At 34.9% G+C, this 25,700-nt stretch overlaps 2 protein-coding genes and 1 long non-coding RNA gene across 5 annotated transcripts in view; 1 reads left to right on the top strand and 2 right to left on the bottom strand.

Moving 5' to 3' along the window:
• The window catches only part of LOC125657007 (collagen alpha-6(VI) chain-like), a 30,222-nt gene extending 21,678 nt beyond the window's left edge, over positions 1–8,544 (bottom strand). Inside the window, exons 1-2 of the mRNA XM_056148903.1 lie at positions 8,363–8,544; positions 6,960–6,984 (exon numbers count right to left, since the gene is read on the bottom strand). Of these exons, the coding sequence (XP_056004878.1) occupies positions 6,960–6,984; positions 8,363–8,407 (70 nt within the window). The 5' untranslated portion in view covers positions 8,408–8,544. The remainder of the gene's footprint in view (positions 1–6,959; positions 6,985–8,362) is intronic.
• A 6,141-nt stretch (positions 8,545–14,685) lies between these two features.
• Positions 14,686–25,700, bottom strand: part of LOC125656230 (E3 ubiquitin-protein ligase CHFR-like) — a 29,498-nt gene continuing 18,483 nt past the window's right edge. For all 3 annotated transcript variants that reach the window (XM_048886851.2, XM_056148887.1, XM_056148892.1), the window contains 12 exons: positions 25,115–25,179; positions 24,369–24,466; positions 23,767–23,841; positions 23,575–23,648; positions 21,054–21,230; positions 20,550–20,699; positions 20,344–20,427; positions 20,171–20,241; positions 19,798–19,885; positions 19,587–19,703; positions 19,083–19,158; positions 14,686–17,629 (listed from right to left, as the gene is read on the bottom strand). In XM_048886851.2, coding sequence (XP_048742808.2) covers positions 17,590–17,629; positions 19,083–19,158; positions 19,587–19,703; positions 19,798–19,885; positions 20,171–20,241; positions 20,344–20,427; positions 20,550–20,699; positions 21,054–21,230; positions 23,575–23,648; positions 23,767–23,841; positions 24,369–24,466; positions 25,115–25,179 — 1,115 coding nt within the window. In that variant the 3' untranslated portion in view covers positions 14,686–17,589. The remainder of the gene's footprint in view (positions 17,630–19,082; positions 19,159–19,586; positions 19,704–19,797; positions 19,886–20,170; positions 20,242–20,343; positions 20,428–20,549; positions 20,700–21,053; positions 21,231–23,574; positions 23,649–23,766; positions 23,842–24,368; positions 24,467–25,114; positions 25,180–25,700) is intronic.
• Positions 21,088–23,846, top strand: LOC125656274 (uncharacterized). Its single transcript, XR_007363082.2, has 3 exons — positions 21,088–21,246; positions 21,355–21,401; positions 23,738–23,846. It is a non-coding gene; the product is annotated as an uncharacterized LOC125656274 (long non-coding RNA).

Here is a 25,700-nt window from a genome sequence, read left to right as displayed (position 1 = left end):
TATTTTTAATAATACATCCGGTGGTCATGGAGTATTGGTAGATGCTACGTTCGGTCACGTTGAACAGCAAATCTTCTAATACGTTGGAGGATATGGTTTTATCATGCAGAGGGTGATAGTGTTTTCTATTATTATTTTTCTCTCCAACTAACCAGAGTCAACTGATTTACTTGAAAGTATAATATTACATAATACTGTATCGATACATGTATATCCCCCGTGCATAGCACATGCTCATTATCAAATCTAAATACATTGATGTAATAAGATAAAAACCAAGCTAACATTATTTATCAAATTTTATACGGCGTATGATCAGTAATTGCCCAGAACATTATGAATCACTAATAATTATTATGAAAAGAAATTGATTATACATGTAATGATAATAGTCTTGTTATGTGCATGTATCAGTTCTGAATTTTTTAAATAAACTTGTCCAAGAAAAATAAAACACATTCGTGTTTGCCCTACTCTCGATTTTGTATTCTTATAAGATATATGGGGTTGATCATTGTTCATTATTTTCACTTTTTCATCCTGATGTCCAATTTTAACATTTCTGTATCCATAATCAAGTGCTCGCCATTCTTTATACATTTTGTGGTAGGGAAAATAATAGCTAGCGAGCAAAGCTTGCGTCGCGACGGGCTCGCTCCAATGACTACACGTGTGAGTCACGTGATTAGCTCTTCATTAGCTGAAATATGATGGGGATTATCCAACGTGCCTAGAAAAATGTCGCCATCACTGCGGAACTATCGTGAATTCCTCATCTAAAATTCATTTTACGGACACCCTGTGAATTAAGCAAATTTCTACTGTTTGAAAAAAAAAAATTATATCGAAAACAGGTGGCGTACTGCATCGCCGCAAACCGCGCCTACATGTATTGTCTCCGTTTACATTACGTCATAGCCGTGATTATATGATTAATAAAGCCCTCGAGTTTATGATGTTCATATATCAACCAATCGGGGAGCTCCCTCAATTTTTAGGGATGAAAAAACGCACTCGGAGATCATCGCATGGCTCGTAGCGGAATAATCCGAGGATTGTTGATTCTTAAAAACTGAAACAATAGCCAATCAAAATAGGCTTGTCGATACAGAATATGCAAGCTTATCCTTTGTTGTGAAGGCGGGTATCATAAGCGCCGAACATGGCCCAAAATTGTGCAGCCCTTCACCAACAATGGTGACGTCTCCATATGAGTGAAAGATTCTCGAGTGGGACGTTAAACAATATTCAACCAACCAACCTCTAATATATACAAAGGATCTCTGTACTTGACTTGCTTCTAAAAGAGTGATATGTATGCTTATTTGTCTGTTTATTATTTTTAAACAAACGCTACACGTGTTGCCTGTGTGTGCAGCCATATTGCAATCAGTTATCGTGCCTGTGATTGGTCAATAACTGATTGTGTCATTTCATAAATATTCATGAAAATGTAGCATTTTTTATTGAGCCGAGCTGAAAGCTCAGGTGAGCTTATCTGATCGCCTGCTGTCCGTCCGTCAGTAAATTTTTCACAGCACATAATACACAGCCCTGTTTACTACTGTATGACTGGTGATTACACTGTCATATTGTAAAACATTGCAATTACAGTTTATATCCATAGAGTAAAATGTGAATCTGGTTCCAGGGGTGGAACTCCCCTATAGCATATGCATGTACCTAGAAGTGTATCAGCCCTGATACACCTATCTTGGCTAGGGTGAGACAGCTGCAAGAAAGTAAGGCTGTCTAGCCCTAAGGGTCGGCCCGTTGTCAAGGGGCTGTCTCGCCCTCAAATTTCAAACGGTTATTTCTTCTTTAATATTTTGAAATCTAACAAAATTACATGAAAAAAATGATGTTACACACATTTTATTTTTAAATTTAATTTAAGCAGAAAAATTAAATAAAAACGTTTTCAAAAACAGCGCTAAATTGTCGCGGGTATCTAAGCAAAGGAGGATAACCCAAGTAACTATTGTTTATTTAGAACAATAACACGTTTTAACTTCAAAATTTTTAAATAACAATCAACGTTCTTGGCGATAGAAAACAGTAGGAAAATTATGGATTATGATACTGAAGCATTTTCGGAAATTCCCGGCCCTAATGGAGATCAAAATGTGAATTACGGCAATGATTTCTGAAATCTAAAATCCCGAGGACTTGGCAATAAAAAGAGAAAAGCAGAACCAATATCTTCCGACGTATTTCAATGACTTGTAGATGCTAAACAGATGGAAAACGGTAAAAAGCTTACTTTAGTATAAGGTAACATTCCCAAAGCAAAAATAAAACATAAATAAAAATAGTCAAATATCGTTGTCATTTGTACAGAATATTCATGTTTGGGTCAAACACCCCCCCCCTCCCCACCAACCCCCTATCATAGGCGTAGCTTGGGTTCGAATATTACCGAGGCATATCGACATTTTAACAACGTAAAAGGTGTTTTGTTTTTTTTTACCGAGGCAGCTGCCTCGGTTGCCTCAATGGAAGCTACGCCACTACCTATTTAAATGTTTATCAACTTGTGTTTTTGGTATATGATATAAACAATATCACACTCTAATGTTGATCTCGGCCGAGATCAACTCTCGTTGCCAATCCCAGGTCCGAGATCAACATTAGAGTGTGATATTTTATATGTCAACAATATGTATTCCTTACATTAGAATCGCCTTACCCAGATCTAATATTTGGCTTAAATGTAAATGTGAATCTATTTAATGCCGCATGATGGCCGCTGTCTCAGAGGAGGAAAAACTTACTATAAACGTCCAGGTACGCTCATATACCACGGTAAACACTTCAACCGCTTCAAAGGACATTCAAATTACCACACTACATGTGACTTTGCTGTATTTATGGCATGTAGCCTAAAACGTTGCCTATTATACAAATCTTAAATATTCGATAACCTTGATGTAAATATGCGTAAATCGCGTTCGCTGCCTTCGTAACCGGGAGGTCGTGAGTTCGAGCCCCGCTCGTCAGACCTAAGACGTTAAAATAGGTAGTGATTGTTCCTTCGCCAAACGCTCATCATTTTGAAGTGAGAATCACGGGTCTTTCGGATATGACCTTGAAAACGGAGGTCCCGTGTCGCGGCAGACGTTGGCATGATAAAGAACCCTCACTGCTACGGCCCTGAGCGCTAAGCACACATGTAGGTCTAAATTTATGGTTCTTCACCTATAGCTGGTGACGTCTCAATACGAGTGCAAAATTCTCGACGGGACGTAAAAAAAAATAATATCAATCAATCAATAGATATGCGTAAATCTTGATTTATATTCGATAATATTGATGTTTAAATGCGAAAATCTTGATTTATATTCAATAATCTTGATGTTTATATCCGTAAATCTTGATTTATATTCGATAGTCTCGAAAATTATCGAATATAAATAAAAAGATTATCGAATATAAATAAAAACAACAAGGAAATCGCAATAGCTGTAACGGACTCAAAGTAAACAGTTTCATTTATGCCGTCTGCGAGGCCGTCAGAAAACATATACCTTCGATATCATGCACATAACGTTCCGCTAAGTTGCTATATCCATTTTAAAGTTTTTATTTTTCCTTTCTTTTTTGGAGTCCTGGGATATACTGGCCCATGTAGTAGTGATGACATCGTTCACCTCTGGCACAGATACCTGAGAACGCACCCACGCTAACTGACTTTTGTATGGCCGCGCCATCATACTTGGTCTCCAGTCACGCCGTAGTCAGGTCAGTCTCGTTTTCGTACATGTACATATTGATGGTGGACGCGTGAATAGAATCTATACATACAAACTTTCCGGAAACATCATGAAAATGAATTCAATTAGAAATAAATTGTTATGGCGTTCTAATTGTGTGTGTGTATTCAAACAACCTATCGTCCGTCGATTTTGATCTCAGGGGCGTAGCCAGGATACTGGACACCCGAGTAGGCAGGGGGTTGGGGCCGCCTTAAGGCCCCTAATGGGTCCAGGGCAAATCCCTGGTTGGGGCCCCCGGAAGCTGGTAAATTTTAGACGATTTCGATGTGTACATTCGACCCTCCTGAACGCATTTTTCGTACACTTTATAAAATTTGTTACGCAGCCATATTCGAGGTCTGTTCTGTTTATGTACGAAATGCGGACAAACACTTGTAAAATCTCAAAAATGAGAAAGGATTTGTCCAATATCGTTGTATGACGAACCCCCTACAAACAATGTTATGTTTTGTTGATAATTACGTTGAAAAAAAACCTAAACAGTGCAGCAAATATGGCGTCACAATACACTGTTTACATCAACTGCGGTATATTCCCCGTGTTAAATGAATAGGAGGATGAAGTCGTGCTGCAAGATGGTAAGAGTCTTTGTTCGTCTAAACGGTCACATCGTAAAACATAATAACGATAAAGATGGAAACTTGACGCGTACAATCATTCATTCACCAGGTGGCGCATTATGCAAAAGTCACTTTCACCTTCATCAGCGTTTGGAATCACGTGACATTTTATATCACACGATGGTGGAGTTCGCGTGTTAACTATAGTCTAGTGCGGAAGTTTAGTTTACGCATGTCTAGTCAACTAGTGCACGTGAACGAAGTTTAGTTTAATTCAGAAATGAAAATATGGCTGTCTGCAACAAATCAGTTGTGGAATTGTAAATTTTGCAATGTAGTTTTCGATAATGGCGTTGAAGAACTACAGATGTACCAGCATAAATCTACTAGCTACAGCTTGCTTCTTGATAACCATGTTTTTCGGGATCGAAAATTTTCCCAAAATTATGAATCATTTAATTTAGAATAGTTTTTTAATTGCATTTATTAAGCTCGCTTTCCAAGTGGAGAACGACTGACTTGGGGAAAAGTAAAATATAAAGCATGGGCCTAAATGAGTAAAATCTACTAAAATAACTGAAAACATGCACCTCTTTGTGATTTCTGTCATATATAAAATTCCTCAAAATTTAATCTGCTAACGTGCTCAATCTACTTTTCAGACTTTGTCCGCCATCTTTGAACTAGTACGTGATAGAATAGTTAGTAATTTTCGACTAGATTCGTTCACTTCCGGCAAACTAAAGCACGTTTGGGTGAATTATAGTTTTACTTTTGTGACTATAGTTTGCAATCGAACTCCACCGATATAAGCAATCATTCTCGTTTTCTTTGGAATCACGTGACATTTTATATCACACGATATAAACAATCATTCTCTTTTTCTTTCCCTGTAAATGTTCTGACAACAGGTGATAAATCAGACTCTTTTAATGGCCCACTGGCACATTCATAAGTACATGTACATTTTCACCTATGTCTCTTATTTTCCAAGTTTTATCGTATTTTTACAGTCCCTCACTTTCAATTCCATGTTTTCCCACCACGTGAATGTCCTTCATTCGTACACGTATTACGAAATAGTTCCAAATTCAGGATCAGAAAACAGCGATTTTAAAACATTTGCAGTGCACATCAATTTAGTTGCACCAAAACCATTTCATAATATAACTAAATGTTAAGTCGAAAGCAAAAATTATGCATGTTAGAAACTTGTACAATATTTCTGGAAAAAGCCGTTGACAGAGTTGTAGTGCCCGTAGCGCACAGAACTCTGGGTAGAGAATGACGTACAATATCGGTCACGTGGACAATGTAGAACTCAATGACAAATTATATTTCAATTCAACACAGTCTGTATGATTTCATATAGACCCGTCTTTCTTGCTTGCTTCTCTTGAAAGCAAATTTATACTAATTCATATAACTTGACTTTAGGCATATCGACGACATTTTATCTAAAACAATAATCACTTTCATTCATGTGTTGATATGTCCCATTGAACTCGAAATAAAAGACACTACAGAATCTTCCACATCTGCATTCTACTTCGATATTTTATTGAACGTAGATGTTAAGGGCAAACTAACAACTTAACTTTATGACAAACGGGATGATTTCAATTTCTCCATCGTCAACTTCCCATATCTATGTAGCAATATTCCATTATCACCTATATATGGTGTTTACGTCTCTCAACTGATTCGATACGTAAGCGCCTGTTCTGCGTATGATCAGTTTTTACATCGAGACAGGCTATATCTCTTTTAAAGTCAGAATTTCGCAAATTATAATCACGATATAATTTACTAATACAACCTGTCATTGGGTCAAATGCTGTCTGACTTGTTTCATACCAATAGTCAGGCCGTTCTTTACACATTAATTTGGACTATGGATAAATCCGTTTACTTTATCAAGATATAGGGCTCACGGTGGGTGTGACCGGTCGACAAGGAACGCTTACTACTCCTAGTCACCTGGTCCCACTTCTGGTATATCCAGGGGTCCATGTTTGAGATACTCTTAATTTTGTATTCTTTTAGGGGTTATGAGATTGATCACTGTTTGTTATTTTACCTTTTCATATTGCAGATTTAATTTTAAGAAGATATTCTTTCGACATACCGCCAACAGTTGTGCTAATTAACCTCTATTACGACATACCGCCAACAGTTGTTCTAATTAACCTCTATTACGCCAAGTTGGCTAGATATCCATCGCTATAGATTCAAGGGTCTTTCAATAGCATACAATGCACGTGCATGAAAATAATATACATCAATTAGACTACATGTATATATATATATATATATATATATATATATATATATATAAAACATGCATGAAAATAATAAACATTTATTGGACTATATATAATGCACATGCATGAAAATATACACATCCACATAAAAGAACTCGTGTATTGCTGATTAAAATGAAATTGAAAACCAAAGCAGGTATTTATTCTTATTCTAGGGGTACAATGAAAAGAATTCTGTGAAGAAAAAGTACCCTTGATACAATTCCGTATATACAATGTATTCAAGACTTCCACATATTGAACTGATTGGTAATATAAAAGAAGAAATTCATCTGTTTGCTAATGATATAATATCTTACCTTGTGCTTGTGATAATGGCAAAATCTACAAAACAAAAGCACAAATCTACTTCATGTTTTTGGTCACCTAAATTATTTATATTAAAATCGATTCAAGAACAGAAATGGCCGGGTTGCTTTAAAATATGTTATCTATCATAAAGACAGCAGTATAAAACATACTGGGGAAAATGGCATTAAATGTAGAATTTTAAAAAAAAAACAAAAAAACAAACAAAAAAACCAGAAGCACCTTTAAAATGTCACCTGTATATCTTCAATGTTTTATAACATATATGTATATAATGTACAACGTCTGAAAAATGTTACGTAAAAGCTGTGAGAGGAGTTGGTTACACAAAGTAGGTACCATGCTTAAAAATAACAAAGTTCAACTACATCATGTAAATGTTAATTTTTCAAAGAATGTCCGATCACTTCCGAAAAGCGCATCTTCAATGATTCCTTAACAGCTGTACAAGGTCTGAAGGATGTCAAATAAATGCTATAAGAGGAGTTGATTACAAAAATAGGTACCGTCTATTCAAGGCATGTTTAAAAAATGACAAAATTCCACTACACGTAATTTTTTTGATATCTACGGATGTATATTTAATTGCTGTTATAAAATTTAGAAATTCATTTCAAAATTAAGGATTATCTCCCTCATGCATAGCTCTTATCCTTGGACGAATTTGGCTCCACTTTTTTGGCACGCTGGTTTTGGCTATATTTAGCTCTAAAACTTCATAGTTATTTCGGATTTCAAACATTTCGGTTGAGCATCACTGAAGAGACATTATTTGTCGAAATGCGCATCTGGTGCATCAAAATTGGTACCGTATAAGTTTTACATATATATATATATATATATATATATATAAAACACCGGTTGAGTTATTTTCGATGTAATTTACAAATATAACTTGTCATTAAGTCCAATGCTGTTATATGTCGTTCTTTGTATACTGATTTTTATGAAGAACTACATTGTTTACTAGATCAGGCGTGTGTGACTGATCAACAGGGGATGCTTACTCCTCCTAGGCACCTGGTCTCTAGTGTGTCCAGGGATCCATGTTTGTCCCACCCTTAATTTTGTATTCTATATCGGATTTATGAGATTGATCACTGTTCGTTATCTTTACTTTATATCTAACGTATTGGAATCTAAAACATCTAACCAACGGAAAATCATAATATTTAATCAATAAAACTCTATAACATCAAACCAGTTAGAATATATATCATCTGACCAGTAAGAATGTGTAGCATTTAACTAACAAGAAATATGTAACATTTAATCAATAGGTATTTGTAACATTTAACCAATAAGAAATTTGTAACATTTAACCAATAGAAATTTGTAACATTTAACCAATAAGAAATTTGTAACATTTAACAAAGAAGAATTTGTAACTTACACTCAGCAGAAGAATGAAAAAGGACATGTTCTTTGGTCTCCACATAACAGAGGAATATTAGAGTTTTTAAACATGCAAATGATCATAGCTCATTATACATATCAATTCTTGTGGAACGAATTAATGCCATGGAGTAAAAGCAAGCCTGATTCAGATCACAATAATCCGCAGCATCTGGTCTGATTCTCTGTGAAGATAAACTTATACAGTTTAGTAATGACTATTTTTTGTTTTTACAGAATTATTCATTTTCTTATCTTGACGTCAATCAAGTACTTTGTACATGTAAATGGAAAATTTGAATGAACTCAACGATATTTTAAGTTTTTCTTTCCAATATTAGAACCAGTTCAATATGACCGTGAGCACCCCGAGCCAGTGATTCGCTATAATTGAATACTGGAAAACCACGTCACAGTGGTTAACACGTCATTTAACTTCTAACCTGCATGTCTCTCTGGCAATAGGCGCATGGGACCAGTACATACCCACACTCTGACAACAGGTGCAGGGGGCCAGTACATACCCACACTCTGACAACAGGTGCAGGGGACCAGTACATACCCACACTCTGACAACAAGTGCAGGGGGCCAGTACATACCCACACTCTGACAACAGGTGCAGGGGACCAGTACATACCCACACTCTGACAACAGGTTCAGGGGACCAGTACATACCCACACTCTGACAACAGGTGCAGGGGACCAGTACGTACCCACACTCTGACAACAGGTGCAGGGGACCAGTACATACCCACACTCTGACTCTAGCGGTGAACTCGTTTGAATGAGTATCGACTACATAATGTACATCTATCAACCATTAGTCTCAATGACTTATATGTTCAAAGCAATTGATGGTTGATTGAATATTGTTTAATGTCCCTCTCGAGAATCTTTCACTCATATGGAGACGTCACCAGTGCCAGTGAAGGGCTGAAATATTTAGGCCTATGCTCGGCGCTTACGGCCTTTGAGTAGGAAAGGATCTTTATCGTGCCACATCTGCTATGACACGGGACCTCGGTTTTTGTGGTCTTATCCGAAGGACCGCCCCATTTATTTGCCTCTAACGACAAGCAAGGGGGTACTGAGGACCTATTCTAACCTAGATCCTACGTGGCAATTGAACTCTACATATATATCTAACATGGATACTTGGTATCTGTGTTCTTTTTCGTTAATTTTGAATTGCGTATGTTTGAGAAATAAGAATTATAATCATTGTATGAATAGCAATAAATGCATACATTTATTGAAGCTCGGTGAATAAATTGTATTTCTCGGGTAGGTAAAGCATCGTACCGACCCTAAAGTTGACAGTAATTGCTTTATCATATGATTGAATAATCTTAAAATACCGAAACCGGCTACTGGAGTTTACGAAACAATATCTCATCGACCATGTTTAAAGCTAGAGTGGAGAACTTAATCGAGAGTGATTAAGAGATGCGAGTGTTCATTGGACGACTGAAAACTTTTAACTAATCGTTTCGACTTTGGAACTCCCAATTTAATGTACTCCAATATCGGAAAAATCAATTGTCATATTCACCCCGAAGGCACGTGGAAGCTAATATAACATTTTATTTTTTCTAGTTTGTTGAATCTCAGCCATTCAGAAAGCTGTGAATTATTCAACCATATGATAAATAAAAACATTGCTTTACAATGATGCCAAGACTGACTCCGTATTGTTTCCTTTATTGTAAGTAATTCTTTTGGTAACGAACACTTTTTGTTTTATTCCGATCTAAAATAACACTCTGTCATTGGATAAAACGGGTCATGTGACTGCTGTCTAAAGAAATTTAGCCAAATGTAATAGATATTGAAGATATGATTACTTGAGAAGGCAGAAACAAAACTTGGAATAAAACTATCATTTGTTTTAATTGATATGATACATTTAATGGGATATCAGTAATTGATTTAAAGACATCATACATTCAATTCTATGTATAGTATGCAATAAATGAATTAATGATGACATCGGCTAAAATATGGCACGCAATACTAGTATTTGAATTATTTAGTCCTGGATTTTTGGGGTTTAGGTAGCATTTTTTTGTTTGGAATCAATAAACTAACATTCAGAGTAATTAAAAAAGGCAAAACAGTTAAGGATTTCCATATTAATTTTCATTACATACACCACTAAAGTCATGTACTCCGATGTAGATTTTTATGAAATTCATTGGAAACAGTTATTTGTTTTTATTTTAATATAAAAACAACAAAATGTTTTTTGAATTGCATTTATTTATCGGGAAACATGTCAATAACTAAAACACATGTCATTTTCAATATGTTCATCAAGTTTTAGAATAATATGTGCAAAATTATTGAATTAGCGTTATTCTCCAAAATGTTAAAAAACAAACAAATGTGGACGCACTTTCCCTATAGCATGGTTTACATATCATTTTTTCTGTTTATATTAGTAGAGTTACATCTGTTATAGTTATTCATGGGAAAAAATCCATACCTTTCCTTAATAATTTCAAATCTATAGCTTCCAGATTATGTATACCCCCATCAAAAACTGAAGTATGGCACCATACAGCTGAGCTATTTAAAATCACTCGGGATTAAAATTATATGTAATTTCATGAAAAGACACAGATAATGATTCCTTATCACCTTGGTAAAATATTTGTCAAAAATAAAGGAAATCTATCGCATTATGGACTTGATAAATAATTTAATGAGAACAGAGTTATTGTCCTTGTATTCAATATTTTGAAACATATTATTGACTATTCAAATATAACTAAGATTTTTGAAATATTTTATGGCTAACAAGATTTTTTACAATAACCATTGAAAAAGATTCCAACAAAATTTATGTTCCTATCATTGAATCATTGACTTTGCAAAATCCTATGACGTCACAGGAGTGTGGAACTACGTTAAGGGTATATTCAATTCAGTGTATGGTATAATTATTTCATTAATGGAAAGGAAGAATCTTTATTTTGAATAATAGATGATATATTTAATTCCCTTCTGTTTAAATTCCTTTGAAGATACAATCTTATTCAAAAAATGATCCTTGATAAGCTCATTCAATTTAGTAGTTGAACGACTGATAAAGGAAGTTACCAGTTCAATTAATATATCAACGTTATTTATAAAATTGCAACCAACAACGTGTGTGCATTGTAGGGGAAGTTTCACTACTAGTGGTTAGGGGATTTAGTCAAACTTACATAAAGTCAAATAATTGAATTTATATTTTTAAATTATTTGAAGATATCATCAATTTTATTTGATGCGCACTACAATTCAATTGAAGAGAACAATAATTGTCCTATAAACAAACTATTCACACTTGTACATCGCGCAGCCATCTTGGTTTTCTTTTTTATCAGCTACATAGTTTGTTTAGTCCTTCTTTGTAAATGTAATTATAATAATTATCCATAATAGACAGGAAATTTCATATAGAATTCCTACAAAATCAGAATGTAAAAATAACGGGAAAATCTTTAAAAAGACGACATGATACCAAGCAAAAACACACACACAAAAATAGGTCGTTAATTTGCGAGTTTTCTTTGTCGTCTATTCACCTTATTTTGTCGTTTCGTTATTTCGGGGCGAAAAGTCGCTATTTATCGTTTGGTCGTCTTTTCTCTTCGAAATAACGAAAAGACGACAAATTGTAAAATGGCACAAATCAGCCACCACATTTTTCTGCCCAGCACACACGCACAAAATATCATGGTACACAAATGTTTCAAATCTTGTAATATATATATATATATATATACATGTATACACAGTACAACAGTGTATCACTCTTGTCATCAATGTAGTTTATCGATACTTGTCGTTTTTGCGTGTTATTTGTTTATGTAATATATGTCTCTTGATAAAGACGCGGGTTGCGTCGAAAATTCGAGTTTCAAATAACCAACAGTGTCGTGGCCTTTTCAGTGCTTATATATATTTATATATATATATATAATCACAACTAGGTACTGAAAATTTTCGCCCCAGCCCGGGGTCATCCAGACAAATGTTCTAACACCGAGTTCTCGTTAGGGCTTTATTGACATCCAGACAGTTTAGTCTGGGAACGGATTGATTTGCAAAGTCTTAAACTAACAAGTGATACTTCCGCAGCAGTTCGATATGAATGACGAAAGGGCAGAACAGAAATACTCTCGAAAGTATTGCAATTATACAGTAAACACGCTCTAAACCTATTGCAATTATCCAGTCATGTACTCATGGACGTCTTCTTTGGATTGCAATGACATCATCTGACATTTCAGTTAAACGCTATCAAAGGACACTTCGTACCAAATGTAACAATCTGAAATAATGAGCCCGTAATAGCCACAGTATTATATTGCCACACCATCAACAATGACTGAGTAACTCCTAAAAACAATACAGTTTTTCTAACCTATACAAAATTCATTGATCAAGATATTTATTCCAATCATTTCTCCAAGTACATGCCGTCGTTGTAACTTCTAAACCGCCCTTTTCAAGAGAGAGGGGCTGTTAGTTAGTTTTAATTCTCCATCAACTGGATGGTTTTACAATCTTTTTTATTGAACTTTAGTAAATATCAGTTATCACTATTTTATACTTCAATAGCAGATATTTTCAATAGCAGTACATTCAGATGACGTAAATTTATCTAAACAACGAGGTAAATATGCACCTGGAAAAATGCGTTGCAACAACAGTTACTCCTTTATTTCTTTAAAAACAGAGCTATCATAATTATTTTGAATTCAGTATGAACTTTTGTTTACAATATACTTATAATCAATTGTCTATTGTCTACTCTGTTGGCCGAGAATCGCCCGTGTGACTACTGTACTCACTCCCAGAAGAATAGCGAATTTTGTACACAGTGCGTTAACTAGCTCTTTATTTAACCTGTACAGTTTGACAAAGGTTTATTTTTCTTGCACATCAAAATCATGGGTCCTCCACAATTCTCAAATGCAATCCGGTGACAGATCATTGGAATGAGGGAAGCAGGTATGTCATTGTGGCAAATTGGTCATCAAGTGGACCATCACCACTCGACCATCTATAGAAGTGTTAGGAAGTCCCTGTTAACAGATGACGTCAACGATTGTGCAAGATCTGGAAGCCCCCTAAAACATCTGTTTGGGAGGACAATGCACTGAGAAGAATTTTGAAACGAAACGCTTTTACTAACAGTTCAGATGATTGCCACATCATTTATATTTTCAAATGATTTCTTAGTCATGAATGTTTTATCACATTTGTCAATGCAAATACAAGAGGTGTCCCGAGGAAACAGAGCTCACCTACAGGATTCACGCTCGCGCCACCCAACGACTGTTTACGCGTCAGTTCGTTAGGTTTTTCTGTGTGTTCATCACGCGTTTATGTATCTTGATTTCAATATATGTATACACATGTATGGTGTGAAACCGTTTATCTTGATTTTATTGCTATTTATTTGCAAAATAACAATGTTGTACATATAAAATCATTTGCTGAAAAGTGGTTTCTATTGTTTTTCATGTATTGTTTGTTTTGCAAATAGGAGATTTGGTTCCGCAGGTCGTGAGTTCAACCCCGGGTAGGGGAGGAAGTGGGTATTCAAATAGAGTGAAAATTTCTGTGCTTTATATTAAATATTTCTTCACTTAGGGCAGTTATGTTCATTTAAGAGTTCATTGCTATTTCCGTGATATATATATATCAAAAAGGTCCGTTGATTAACCACTTAATACCATTTAATAAGTTTTTATGAAAAATTTTAATTATATTAAGTGTTTATTTTCTCTCACATGGTATTTTTTGCCCTTTCCGCTGCCCATAAACTGACCTTCGATCAGAAAATATGAGTAATGTGCAGCATCTGAATCATGAATGAATGTGTGCAGCCTTAGATAATCATTTAACAAGTTTGAATCATGTAGGGTCAACAATTTTGGGGGGAAAGTACTGTAAAACACTTGAACCTGTTATATATCCATCAACGACATGGGTATCTCTAGTCCCAAATATCTGATATTTTCCTGGCTAGGGTATCTCATGCGAAAGCTCTTCAGGGAAAATCGTCCCAGCAAGCTAAAACAAGCTGACTAAAACAACACTTTCAGTATTTTGAGATAAATGCATTCTACTTCAAGAAAAGAAATCTGTTGGATATATACATACATGAAGCGAGTGTTTCAGACAGAATGCAAATCACATCCTGAGAAACTATTATTCCTCTCATTTAAACCTTCCCATTCGTGTCAAAATAATCAGCTGCCAGCTACTGAAATAAACCTTTTTACAATTTGTTTTTACTAATGATGTCAATCAACCATAAAGTCAACTCGATGATACTTTAATTTCTTTAAAACCTTGTTAAAATACAAACATTCTGCAAGTAATACATAGCAATACAGGTCCCCTACCGGCCCCAAGTCAAGTCCCTACTGACCCTAAGTCAAGTCCCTACTGGCCAAAAGTCTAGTTGTTTGCTCAATATTCTGAATGGATAATTTGTATGAATAATCTTAACAGGTTGTGCACCATCATAAAATAAAGAATAGGAAAATAAAATTTATTGCATAATTTTTTGTAGCAAGTTACATGTATATGGATTTCACACACAAAAAAAAATATAAAGAATTAGACAGACTACAATAATTATAATTCAGTCAACCATGAAACTCAATCTTACAATTCTGTTAGTGAAACTTAATCTGTATCCATTCATTATATACATGTAACTACGTATTAAATTTCAGTTTCCTAAGTCATCATAATCTGGAAAATTACATTCAGCACAAAGTCCCATGATTTTATGAAAATCAGTCAACTTTCATCGTCGGAAACCCACGACTGAATACGCTTCGTTCCTCTCTCCATCACCCGTGGGTCCATTCATTCCTACTCGCTCGTTCTCGTGATTAATTAATGAATTAATGAGACAATTTGATTGGGCGCTCATAGTACAGCCTATGCGAATTTGTCCAATTAACAAGATGCTTTCAGCCCAATTTCGGTATACAATTGTTGTGCTAGCAACGCTACCTTTAAAAACAGAAGAGTTCCGTTACTATTACGATATTTCTAAATATTTATTCATGAGAACGAGTGAGTAGGAATGAATGGACCCACGGGTGATGGAGAGAGGAACGAAGCGTAATCAACCGTGGGTTTCCGACGATGGTCAACTTTTGATATACATTAGTATTAAAATCACGTGCCAATTTTCAGCTTCCTAAATCAAAGCATGGTGAAAAAAGTCCAGAAACCAAAAATTAAAGAAGTTCAGTCAACCACAAAAATATATCCTAATTTTTTTTTTTTTGGAGAATATCAGCTGTGTTGACAGTAAAACTAATCTGTATCCACTCATTAGATAATTTCAGATTCCCAAGTTAAAACATACTGGAGAAAAGTACGTAAAAATCACTTTAAAATAAGTCAACTGTGACAAAACTTGATATTGGTAAATATAAATTAGTAAATCGCAATTTCTGTTTCCTTAATCAAAGCATGATGAAAAAAGTCCAGAAAACTAAGTTGTGACAGATGGACAGTGTTAATCAGTAGTCCCCCTCGGCTCTGCCAGTAGGAAACTAACATCCATAAAAGATTTTCTATCATATATGAATGGAATGATTTTAGTATATGCATTTCTAAAATCACTCTCAATAAAGTCAGAGGGTCATAATATATACTACATTTCCTTGGGGCCCTCTTTCATTTTTCTGGTATCTATGTATGTACATCAATAAACAATGAGTTATCACATTCAGTTCCTCTTCAATTATATGCTAACAGATTTTGAAATTGTATTTATTTCTATAAATAACCAATAAATTGTTCTAACAATGCAAAATCTACAAAAAAACAAAACAAAATGAGTATATCAAACACTGAGCTACAGTATTGGGTTTAAATGTGGCAAATTTTACCTTCACCTTCATAATGACCTAATCCCGTGGGGATCCGGATTAGAATAGGTCCTCAGTACCCCCTTGCTTGTCGTTAGAGGCAACTAAATGCGGCGGTCCTTCGGATGAGACCGCAAAAACCGAGGTACCGTGTCACAGCAGGTATGGCACGATAAAGATCCCTCCCTGCTCAATGGCCATAAGCGCTGAGCATAGGCCTAAATTTGCAGCCCTTCACCGGCAATTGCGACGTCTCCATATGAGTGAAAGATTCTCTCGAGGGACGTTAAACAATATACAATCAATCATAATGACCTTGACTTTTACCAGTCATAAAGCTTTAACCTTGACCTTTCAGGTCACAAAGTATGAAGAATCTTGCATAATTCAAGATTTAGGTTAAAGTTGTGGACGGAGAAAACAAAAAGGAAACACATAGACAAAAGTAGAAAACGGATTACACAAGGTATCTCCCATCCTCACAACTCAGGTCTGATGGTCACAAGGGAACTCAGGACCCTTGGTGTTGTGAGGATGGGAATGTCCCTTAACCTTTAATCTCAAAAGCTTGATAGCTGATATCAACGGTAGTTATATGACATTTTCCATTTAAGATGCATAAATATTGGTGACATTTCAAAATCAATGGTTGTTACAAGAAAATTTGCATCACAAATATGTAATTGTCAGTAATATTTCATTACTTAACTTGCCAAAAATTCTTAAAATGCATGTATATTATTACAATCTCCAATGTGTTTTGTCTGTAATAAATCTTCACTTTTTTTATCGTTACCATTGCTACTATAATACTTTAAATGTTCTAAAACACAAAGATGTTGATTTTGCATAGGAAAAAAGTTTTTGTCATCACAAAATACAAATATATCTATCACTAGGGATGTAAAACAATGAAGGCATGGGGGAAAGCTGATTACAGAAATTACCCTCTGCCTCCATTATCTATATTACCCCGATAACACAGTAACCTCAACACCTGAAATCACACATTCAAAAATTTAATGTTTCTCAATTTCTCTGTAAATTGTGGACTATTATTTGCCAAAAAATCAGCAAATAAAAGTCATAATAAGAAGCCAACAAATGCTACTTCATATTTGTGTTCTTTGTGGCGTACATAAAGTTATAGCAACTGAGTCATGATGCTTGTTACATATTGTCCCTGTGAATCATAGGCATCTGTTTCACATTGAACCGTTCGACATGATAATCACCCACACAGCTTAACACAAGGCATGCGTCACGTTCATCAGCCGCAGAAATTAATCTCCAACTCTAGGAAGGAATGTTATGCACACCGTGTCTCTACATGGTCCTCGTCTGTTCACAAATGTGGCTAAAATTTCTAAAGAGATAGGACTTGAGTTACAGTAATATTTATTACTGTTAATTACACAGCCTATACGGAGGTCAGGAACATTACCTGCATTTAAATGTCTCACAACTTTAATAATTTTCACTATTTTCTATGTAACTTTTTTATAGTTTTGATTGGTTAACAAGCCAAGTGTAAAGAACAAGGTACGATTGTATACATAAAAAGGCCCAAAAAATTTTTCTCTATAAAATGTGTCTGGAATTAACCTTATTCATAAAATATATGCTAGGTATACTATGTCAACAAAATCAGAATGATATTCCTATTAAATTGGATAGCATTATGATATCATGAATAAGACATTTCCCGTCTTTTTTTTTTTCAAAATAAGCCTGAAAACTCTCAAATGTCATACAGGAAAAGATGTGCGCATTCGTCGAGCAAAATGAAAATGATATATATTGTGTATTATTTCAAGATGAAAAACATACTTGAATATGAATTTGCTCGACACATGCGCTGTATGTTTTCTGAAAGGAAAACCACCTGAATTTTGTGGAAATTTTCATTGAAAATGGCATTTTTGCAATTTTATGCCAACTTCTAGCTCTCGTCATATGACACAAATCATTTTGCTGATCAAACTGAGCGGATTTTGGGTTTGCTAAACTATTCCTTATTTGAATGCCAGGGTTTGAGCTCCAAGTGAAATCATCGATATTTTGGGGCCAAATGACTTTAGAAACTGTACCTACATCTTTCTGTATACCATGCTGAAGCTGGAGGTAAATAATATGATGTAACAAAGCATTGTCTCCTCTTTGCATGCTAAGAAAACATTCCTTAGAAAATGTATTGTGATGTCATGTTATTTACTCTGGCTTGTAAACCGGGCAAAATATCCGAAAAGAATAAGCATTAAATCATTACATGTAATATCAATTAGCTACACAGAAAATAAATTTGTTATCCCAGTCCAATCAAGGCTGTGTGGAGATTTATCTCAGGTTTTATTCCATACAACCTTCAGCCAGCACCTTCAGATATTTATGTCTTAGGTTTCAGCCTGCAGCTTCAGATATTTACGCCTTAGGTTTCAGCCTGCAGCTTCAGATATTTACGTCTTAGTTTTCGGCTGCTCAGATATTTACGTCTTAGGTTTCAGCCTGCAGCTTCAGATATTTACGTCTTAGGTTTCGGCCTGCAGCCTCAGATATTTACATCTTAGTTTTCAGCCTGCAGTCTCAGATATTTACGTCTTAGGTTTCAGCCTGCAGCTTCAGATGTTTCAGCCTGCAGCTTCAGATATTTATGTCTTAGTTTTCGGCCTGCAGCCTCAGATATTTACGCCTTAGGTTTCAACCTGCAGTCTCATGGTGTATGGAACACAATCTGGAGTAAATCCCCGTACACCCTTGATTGGAGCTGGATAACTAATAATGCATATTTACAATTAGTGATTAGCGTTATCATAGCTTACTGAGCATGGTGAGGTTTGTTTCTCTGTGTTCTGCAATTTTTACCCCAGTAGCAGTCAGCTCTTCTCCTCACAGCTTCTACAAAATTAAGTCAAAACAAAAATTAAAAATATACACCATGTGTCCCAAAAAGAAAATTCACACTTAAACTTTCATGAAAACATAAATTTACATCGTACAATAAACCATGTACAATATTGTATGTTGTGGCCACTTTGTTGAGGAAAATTTTGTCATCTTATTGCAATTGAAATAATTTCAAACAAAGCTGATACCAAACATGATAATTAATATATGTACAGTAAAACACACTTACAACGAACACACTTATAAGGAATTTACATTTATTGCAAAGTGATATTTATTTCCCAATGTGAGGAAAATAACGAACATTTTATTGAATATAACGAAGATTGGTTATAAAAACTGTTTATCGCTGGCACCCGAAATTCCAAATAACTGTGTTTTAAAGTACTTTATTTTCTTTCTTTTTGGTATCAACAAACCTGGTAGGTCCTCTTTCTTTATATCAGCTCTGAAGGCATAAGCTAAATCTTTAAAATTCCTCAGCGCACACGGATAACAAACTGTGGAATCGGATGTGACCTGCAGTCGGATCTGATCTGTAAATCAGGATTTTGTAACTTAAGAAACTATGCAGTTATCACTGGCATATGGGAGGCACTTGACATAATATCATCAGTGTCTCTAACCTACCAGTACATCTGTATGTTCCAGCATCTAACTTCTGCATGCACACATCTCTCATTTCATTTAAAGTCATTTTCTTCTCCTCAAGGTAATTCTGGAATATATACAGTTGAACTTTGGTATCTTGATCATTGATATCTCGAATATCATGGATATGTCAAAGTGAGTTGGAAGTCCCAACAACATTTTCTTCATGTATTTCACCCTCAGTATCTCGCAAATCTCGGAAAAAATTTCTCGGCCCTATCCAGTTTGAGATAATGAGATTTGACTATATTATCAAGTAAGAGATTCACTATACAGTGTATATCAAAATAATACTTTCTCAAAGTTTTAACCAAAAAATTAAGCTCTCTCTTTTAAAAATGTATCTGGTTACCTTTAAAATCTCAGATTCATAGGTGTTGTCCAGAATTAGGTTTAGAAGACACTTTCTTCCAAAAACTAAATCTATGAACAGAAATCAGATTTAATAATGCCATTTTTTTTCTTTTCCATGTTTCAAATTTCATGTAAGACTTTTACGAGTTAAGAATATACATAAATCTTTACCTTTAAATTTCCCAATACATCCCAAACATTCTGCTTTCCTACAACCCCAGTATGCATGACAATATGCTCTTAAACATAGAGAACCTAAAATGTACAAAATACTATGTCTAGAACAGGCTTTATCCTATTGCATAAACAGAATGGAAAATAAAAATATAGTTGTTTAGTGACTTCACTGAGGTCAGAGATTGGTATTCTGTACATACACTGTTGTAGTAGCCCTGTGGCTGCCCGTCGGTCCGGCATCGGTAACAGACAGCACTGACACAGTATGTGATTCTGGTTAATGATACACACATATTGAAAAGGGGCGATATCGGGTTTTATGTCATCCTTCTTCTTTCTCTCTTCAAAATCTATTAAAATTACAAACAATGTATTTCATTATTGAAAAATGTTTTGAATTTTACAGCATAAAAACATTTATTTTGTATATGATAAACTATGCTATTTTTGATATAGCATGATATAAAGTACATGTATGTAATTTGGTTATTATGTTTTTTGGATATTATGCTATGTGGATATTATGTTATTTGGATATAACATCAACTTGGTGCAGATTATGCTACAGAGTCTTTTTTTTAAAAAAAAGCATAATCTGCAATGTTACTTTATAATCCAAATAACATGATTTGGTATTAATTCATTCCTTATTGTTTGGAAACATGAGCATGTTGCTCAGCCAATCAAATTGCAATATTAGATACCATCAGTTACATCAGCTGTTGACATTGTAGGAAGTGTGGATTGGCTGTCATCTGATGTTACTTCTGTTTGATTGGTTGTTGATTGGGCACCTGATGGGCCTGCTTGGTTGCTGTCTGTAGTGGGCACAGTTGGATTGTTCTGACCAAGACCCAGGGCAGTCCTCACAGTGTTCACCACTAGAGAAGGAAAGAGGTAAAGGATGAAAATTTGTCAAGTTGTTTTTCACATGATAAAAGGTTCTTCTGCTCCCAGTCAAAAACAAAAAATAATATTTTTAAAAGTAGGACTTTCTTACTTCAGAGACAACTCTGCCCATTGCAAAAGAAGTTCAAAGACTCAAGTAAAAAGTATGTTTTTATCAAAAATTTCATAGAATTTAAATACATGTACAAGAATGCACAATGGAAAATAAAACTTCAAATTACTCGCCCTTGATTACAGGTGGCGCACGATCCGTTAACGTCCAAGGCATTTCTAACCTCAAGTTTAAGAGAGCGTCGGAAGGACATGTTTAGATTTAGAAAGTTGTTGAATATTTAGTAACGATGGCGGATTACGGTTCGTAGGACCTCACTGCACTTAGAGACGAACTTAGAAAACGCATTGCAAGACTCTCTGGGCGGAAAGGAAAGCACGTTGAGAGTTTCAGCTGTAACCGAATTTTCTCTGTCACATCGATTAAATAAAGACATTCAATACACATCGAACGTTTTTCATTATAAACTACTTCGTGGTGAAGTTTACATACTTAAACAGTAGTTTAGGTTGAATATATAATATACAATACACCATAATTCTTTATAAGTTGTTGAATTGCATATGTTTAAAACAATAAGATGCGCCCCCCCCCCCCCACCCCTCTCTCTCTCTCTCTCTCTCTCTCTCGATCGAGGATTAAGAATATCAATTATTAAATATATCCATATATATCTGAAATTCTATTATTAAGCTGTTAAAATGTGTAGTAATAGTGAATGTATATGTATAACTTCTCTTTATGAAATAAAATTCACGATAGAGAAGGCACATGTATATAGAGTACATGATATATCATACCACATTAAACAGTTTATTTGCGTGTTTTAACTTATATCACTTACGTGATGACGTCAAGATAGGTAAACAGTTTGCGATTAACTTTTTTATTAGTCCATAGGGCAAGCGAGAGCATAATAATTGGCAGGTCAAATAAATTTTACTACCCCATATGCTACAATGTAGCTGTACAATAATGATTCAAAATTTCGAGTTTCTACATTTTAATTGAATATTACAATTTGGATTGCAAGTTTAAGACGGAAATTCAAGCTTTCTTTCAACTTCTAAATTCACGTCTCCATCCATATACTATGATTGATATACTATGAGTTGGTTGTACTCTGCGTGAAAAGCACGACTGTATCCTGCGTATAGGAATGGTTGTATCCAAATGACGTTTGTCCATGGTGTTGCAGGAAACTGATGTAGGCCTACATAATTTGACCCGTGTTTACTTTCATGTATAAGGATTTATCATGTTTATATGTACCATGACAGTTCATGATATGAATGATTTAATACTAAAATACATCACTTAACAAATGTAGTACACTTTTCAATTTGAAGGTCAATTTGAATGTTCATACTTCGGATTGAAATCGAAGTTACAGGTGAATATTGAAAAACGTAATGCAATGATTTTTTAAAATAAAAATCACAATGAACAATAGGCCTATGTGTGGCTTTTATTATAAACACAACATTGTATATATGATAGTGAAATTTGTAATTTACTTCACTTGGATAAATTTATAGCTTTATGAATTTGCATTTAATTTTGATAAAAGTAGATATGATTCAAATTTTATTTCTAAAAAATTCAGAAATATAAGATCATTGATGACTGTATCACTAAGGATAGACAAAATTTCAGCATAAAACATTCATGCAGAATATTACGATCTACAGAGCAAATGTTTAATCCCCCATAAATACTTTCTGCAACAAAGTCGTCATCTGATATCTGTGAAGTCAGACTGAACTGAAGACTGAAGTTTATAGCGCACGACACTGAGTGGAACTTAAAATGATCGTTGTCACTGTCACATTTGATGACAATGAACCAAGTGAATTTTTTAAAAGCTTCATATTTTGGGAATTCTACCCCCGCTCCCTATTTGCACAACAAAAACCTTACACTCTCTTATAAATCTTATGTACACCGGAAGTCAACAAGGACGTAAACAAGTCTTGCGCCACCTATGTTTGAAATAGGGGAAACAACTGACAAATATTCGCAATTGCACTCCCACATCAATTACCCTTTTTAAAGTTGTAGAACTTGGTTTGTTAATTGTTGTAAAATAAATAAAATTCAAAATGTGAATTGTTTATCATATATGTGAATTGTTATTATATATGTGAATTGTTATCAAGTGTGTAAATTGTTATCAAATATATGTCATTCAATTCACATACATACATTTAATTTCATGATTTAACAGTATAAACACCTATAGCACCTGTAACTTCTATATTTACCTGTCCCAATCACACCTGCATTAGCTGCATTAGGATCACGATAATTTGGGCACTGCCGACACACAAACTGGTTCCTACCCAGCCAAAACAAAAGAGAGCAAATATTTAACAATCAGATTATATACAGAAAATGAATATCTATATATCTTTTTCTTTACTCTAGATATGCTATTGATAAAATGAGAACCATACCAATTTCCGAACAAACCGCCCCCATAGGTTGGAACGACTGTGTTGAGTGGAGTGAATACTACAGGATTAGAGGATCTACAACCAACAAAATATACATTATCTATACATCTGAGAAATGTTTCATTCATTATATTAAGTAATGTGATTGATAAGAATTAAACAGCAGGCACAGTTCTTATATACAGGTATTTCATAGCAATCATAAAAGAAACTCAAAATTCTTCAAAATAAATACTACAACATGTATTAATTCATTCCACAACCTCCGACAGGGTTCATTTTATACATTGATTCATTCCCTCCAACAGGGTTCATTTTATACATTGATTTATTCCCTCCGACAGGGTTCATTTTATACATTGATTTATTCCCTTCGACAGGGTTCATTTTATACATTGATTCATTCCCTCCGACAGGGTTCATTTTATACATTGATTTATTCCCTCCGACAGGGTTCATTTTATACATTGATTTATTCCACAACCTCTGACAAGGTTCATTTTCCCTGGTGGACAACTCAGACACTATTGTCATATTGATCCCTGACACTACACGCAATCACACCTTCCTCCAATGAGAAAACACTAAACATGTACACTTACGAATTATCAGCCTCATCTTCATCCTCCTCATAATCATCGGAATCATTTACACTTTCATCAGGATCATATTCCCTGTCTTTCAGGTCTGCTGGGTACAGCTGTAATATAAAATTCGGATTAAATGAAAATGAGCACTAGAGTTAATGAATAATAAATTCCAGTCTTATGGTACATCATCATTAACAAAGTATGTGAAGAATTGACGACTACATGTTTCTGTTTACCATCATGTACTTTGAATGAAGTTTGTTTTTGTATTATTTGATACACATTGAATACCATGGTAACTAGTCATGCACCATATCTCTGCTTATTTTGTTCTTGTATTATTTTGTAGTAATTAGGACTATATGGACCGTGGATATCAGCCTGGGTAGCTCAGTGGTTAGAGCACTTGACTAGTAATGCAGGGGTCCCGGGTTCTATTCCCAGTCCAGCCAAAGATTTTCTCCACCTATACTACATTTGGTGCCATTGACCATCCCTGGATTTTCAGGTGAAACTCCTGCTAGGGGCAAATAAAATCTGGGTTATGTGTGTCTTTGAGAGCAAAGACAAATTAAGGAGGGAGGAATGTAGTAATTAGGACTAAACGGACCATGGATATTGGCCTGGGTAGCTCAGTGGTTAGAGCACCTGATTAGTAATGCAGGGGTTCCGGGTTCGATTCTCTGTCCAGCCAAAGATTTCCTCCTTCTATTCTACAATTTGATACACACTGAATACCATGATAACTAGTCACACACCATATCTCTACTTATTTTGTTCTTGGCATCAAGTTCTTTAATTTCTTCTTCTGGTCTCTTCTTACCTAAAATGAACAGAATGAGAGCAGGTGAAATCCCTATCTATAGCTAGTAAGAACCCCATAATAGCCAGTAAATCCCTATTTATAGCAGGTGAAATCCCTATCTATAGCTAGTAAGAACCCCATAATAGCCAGTGAATCCTTAATACACTAGTGAAATCCTTAGTACAGTCACCATAATCCTTAGTGCTGTAAGTGAAATCCTTATCCTAGTCAGCGAAATCACTATCATAGCCAGTGAAATCCTTATCCTAACCAGCGAAATCAATATTCATAGCCAGTAAATTCGTATTTACAGCCAGAAAATCCCTATTCATAGCCAGAAAATCCCAAGTATAGCCAGAAAAATCCCTATTTATAGCTATTGAAATCCCTATTTATAGCTAGTAAAAAACCCATTATAGCTAGTGAATCCTTAGTAAACTTAAGTGAAACCCCTAGTATAGCCAGTAAACCCCTAGTATAGCCAGGGAAATCCCTAGTATAGCCAGGGAAATCCCTAGTATAGCCAGGGAAATCCCAAT

The sequence above is a fragment of the Ostrea edulis genome, chromosome 1, assembly GCF_947568905.1.
Source record: "Ostrea edulis chromosome 1, xbOstEdul1.1, whole genome shotgun sequence".
Taxonomy (NCBI): Eukaryota; Metazoa; Mollusca; class Bivalvia; order Ostreida; family Ostreidae; genus Ostrea; species Ostrea edulis.
This window is presented reverse-complemented; position numbering and strand designations above follow the sequence as displayed.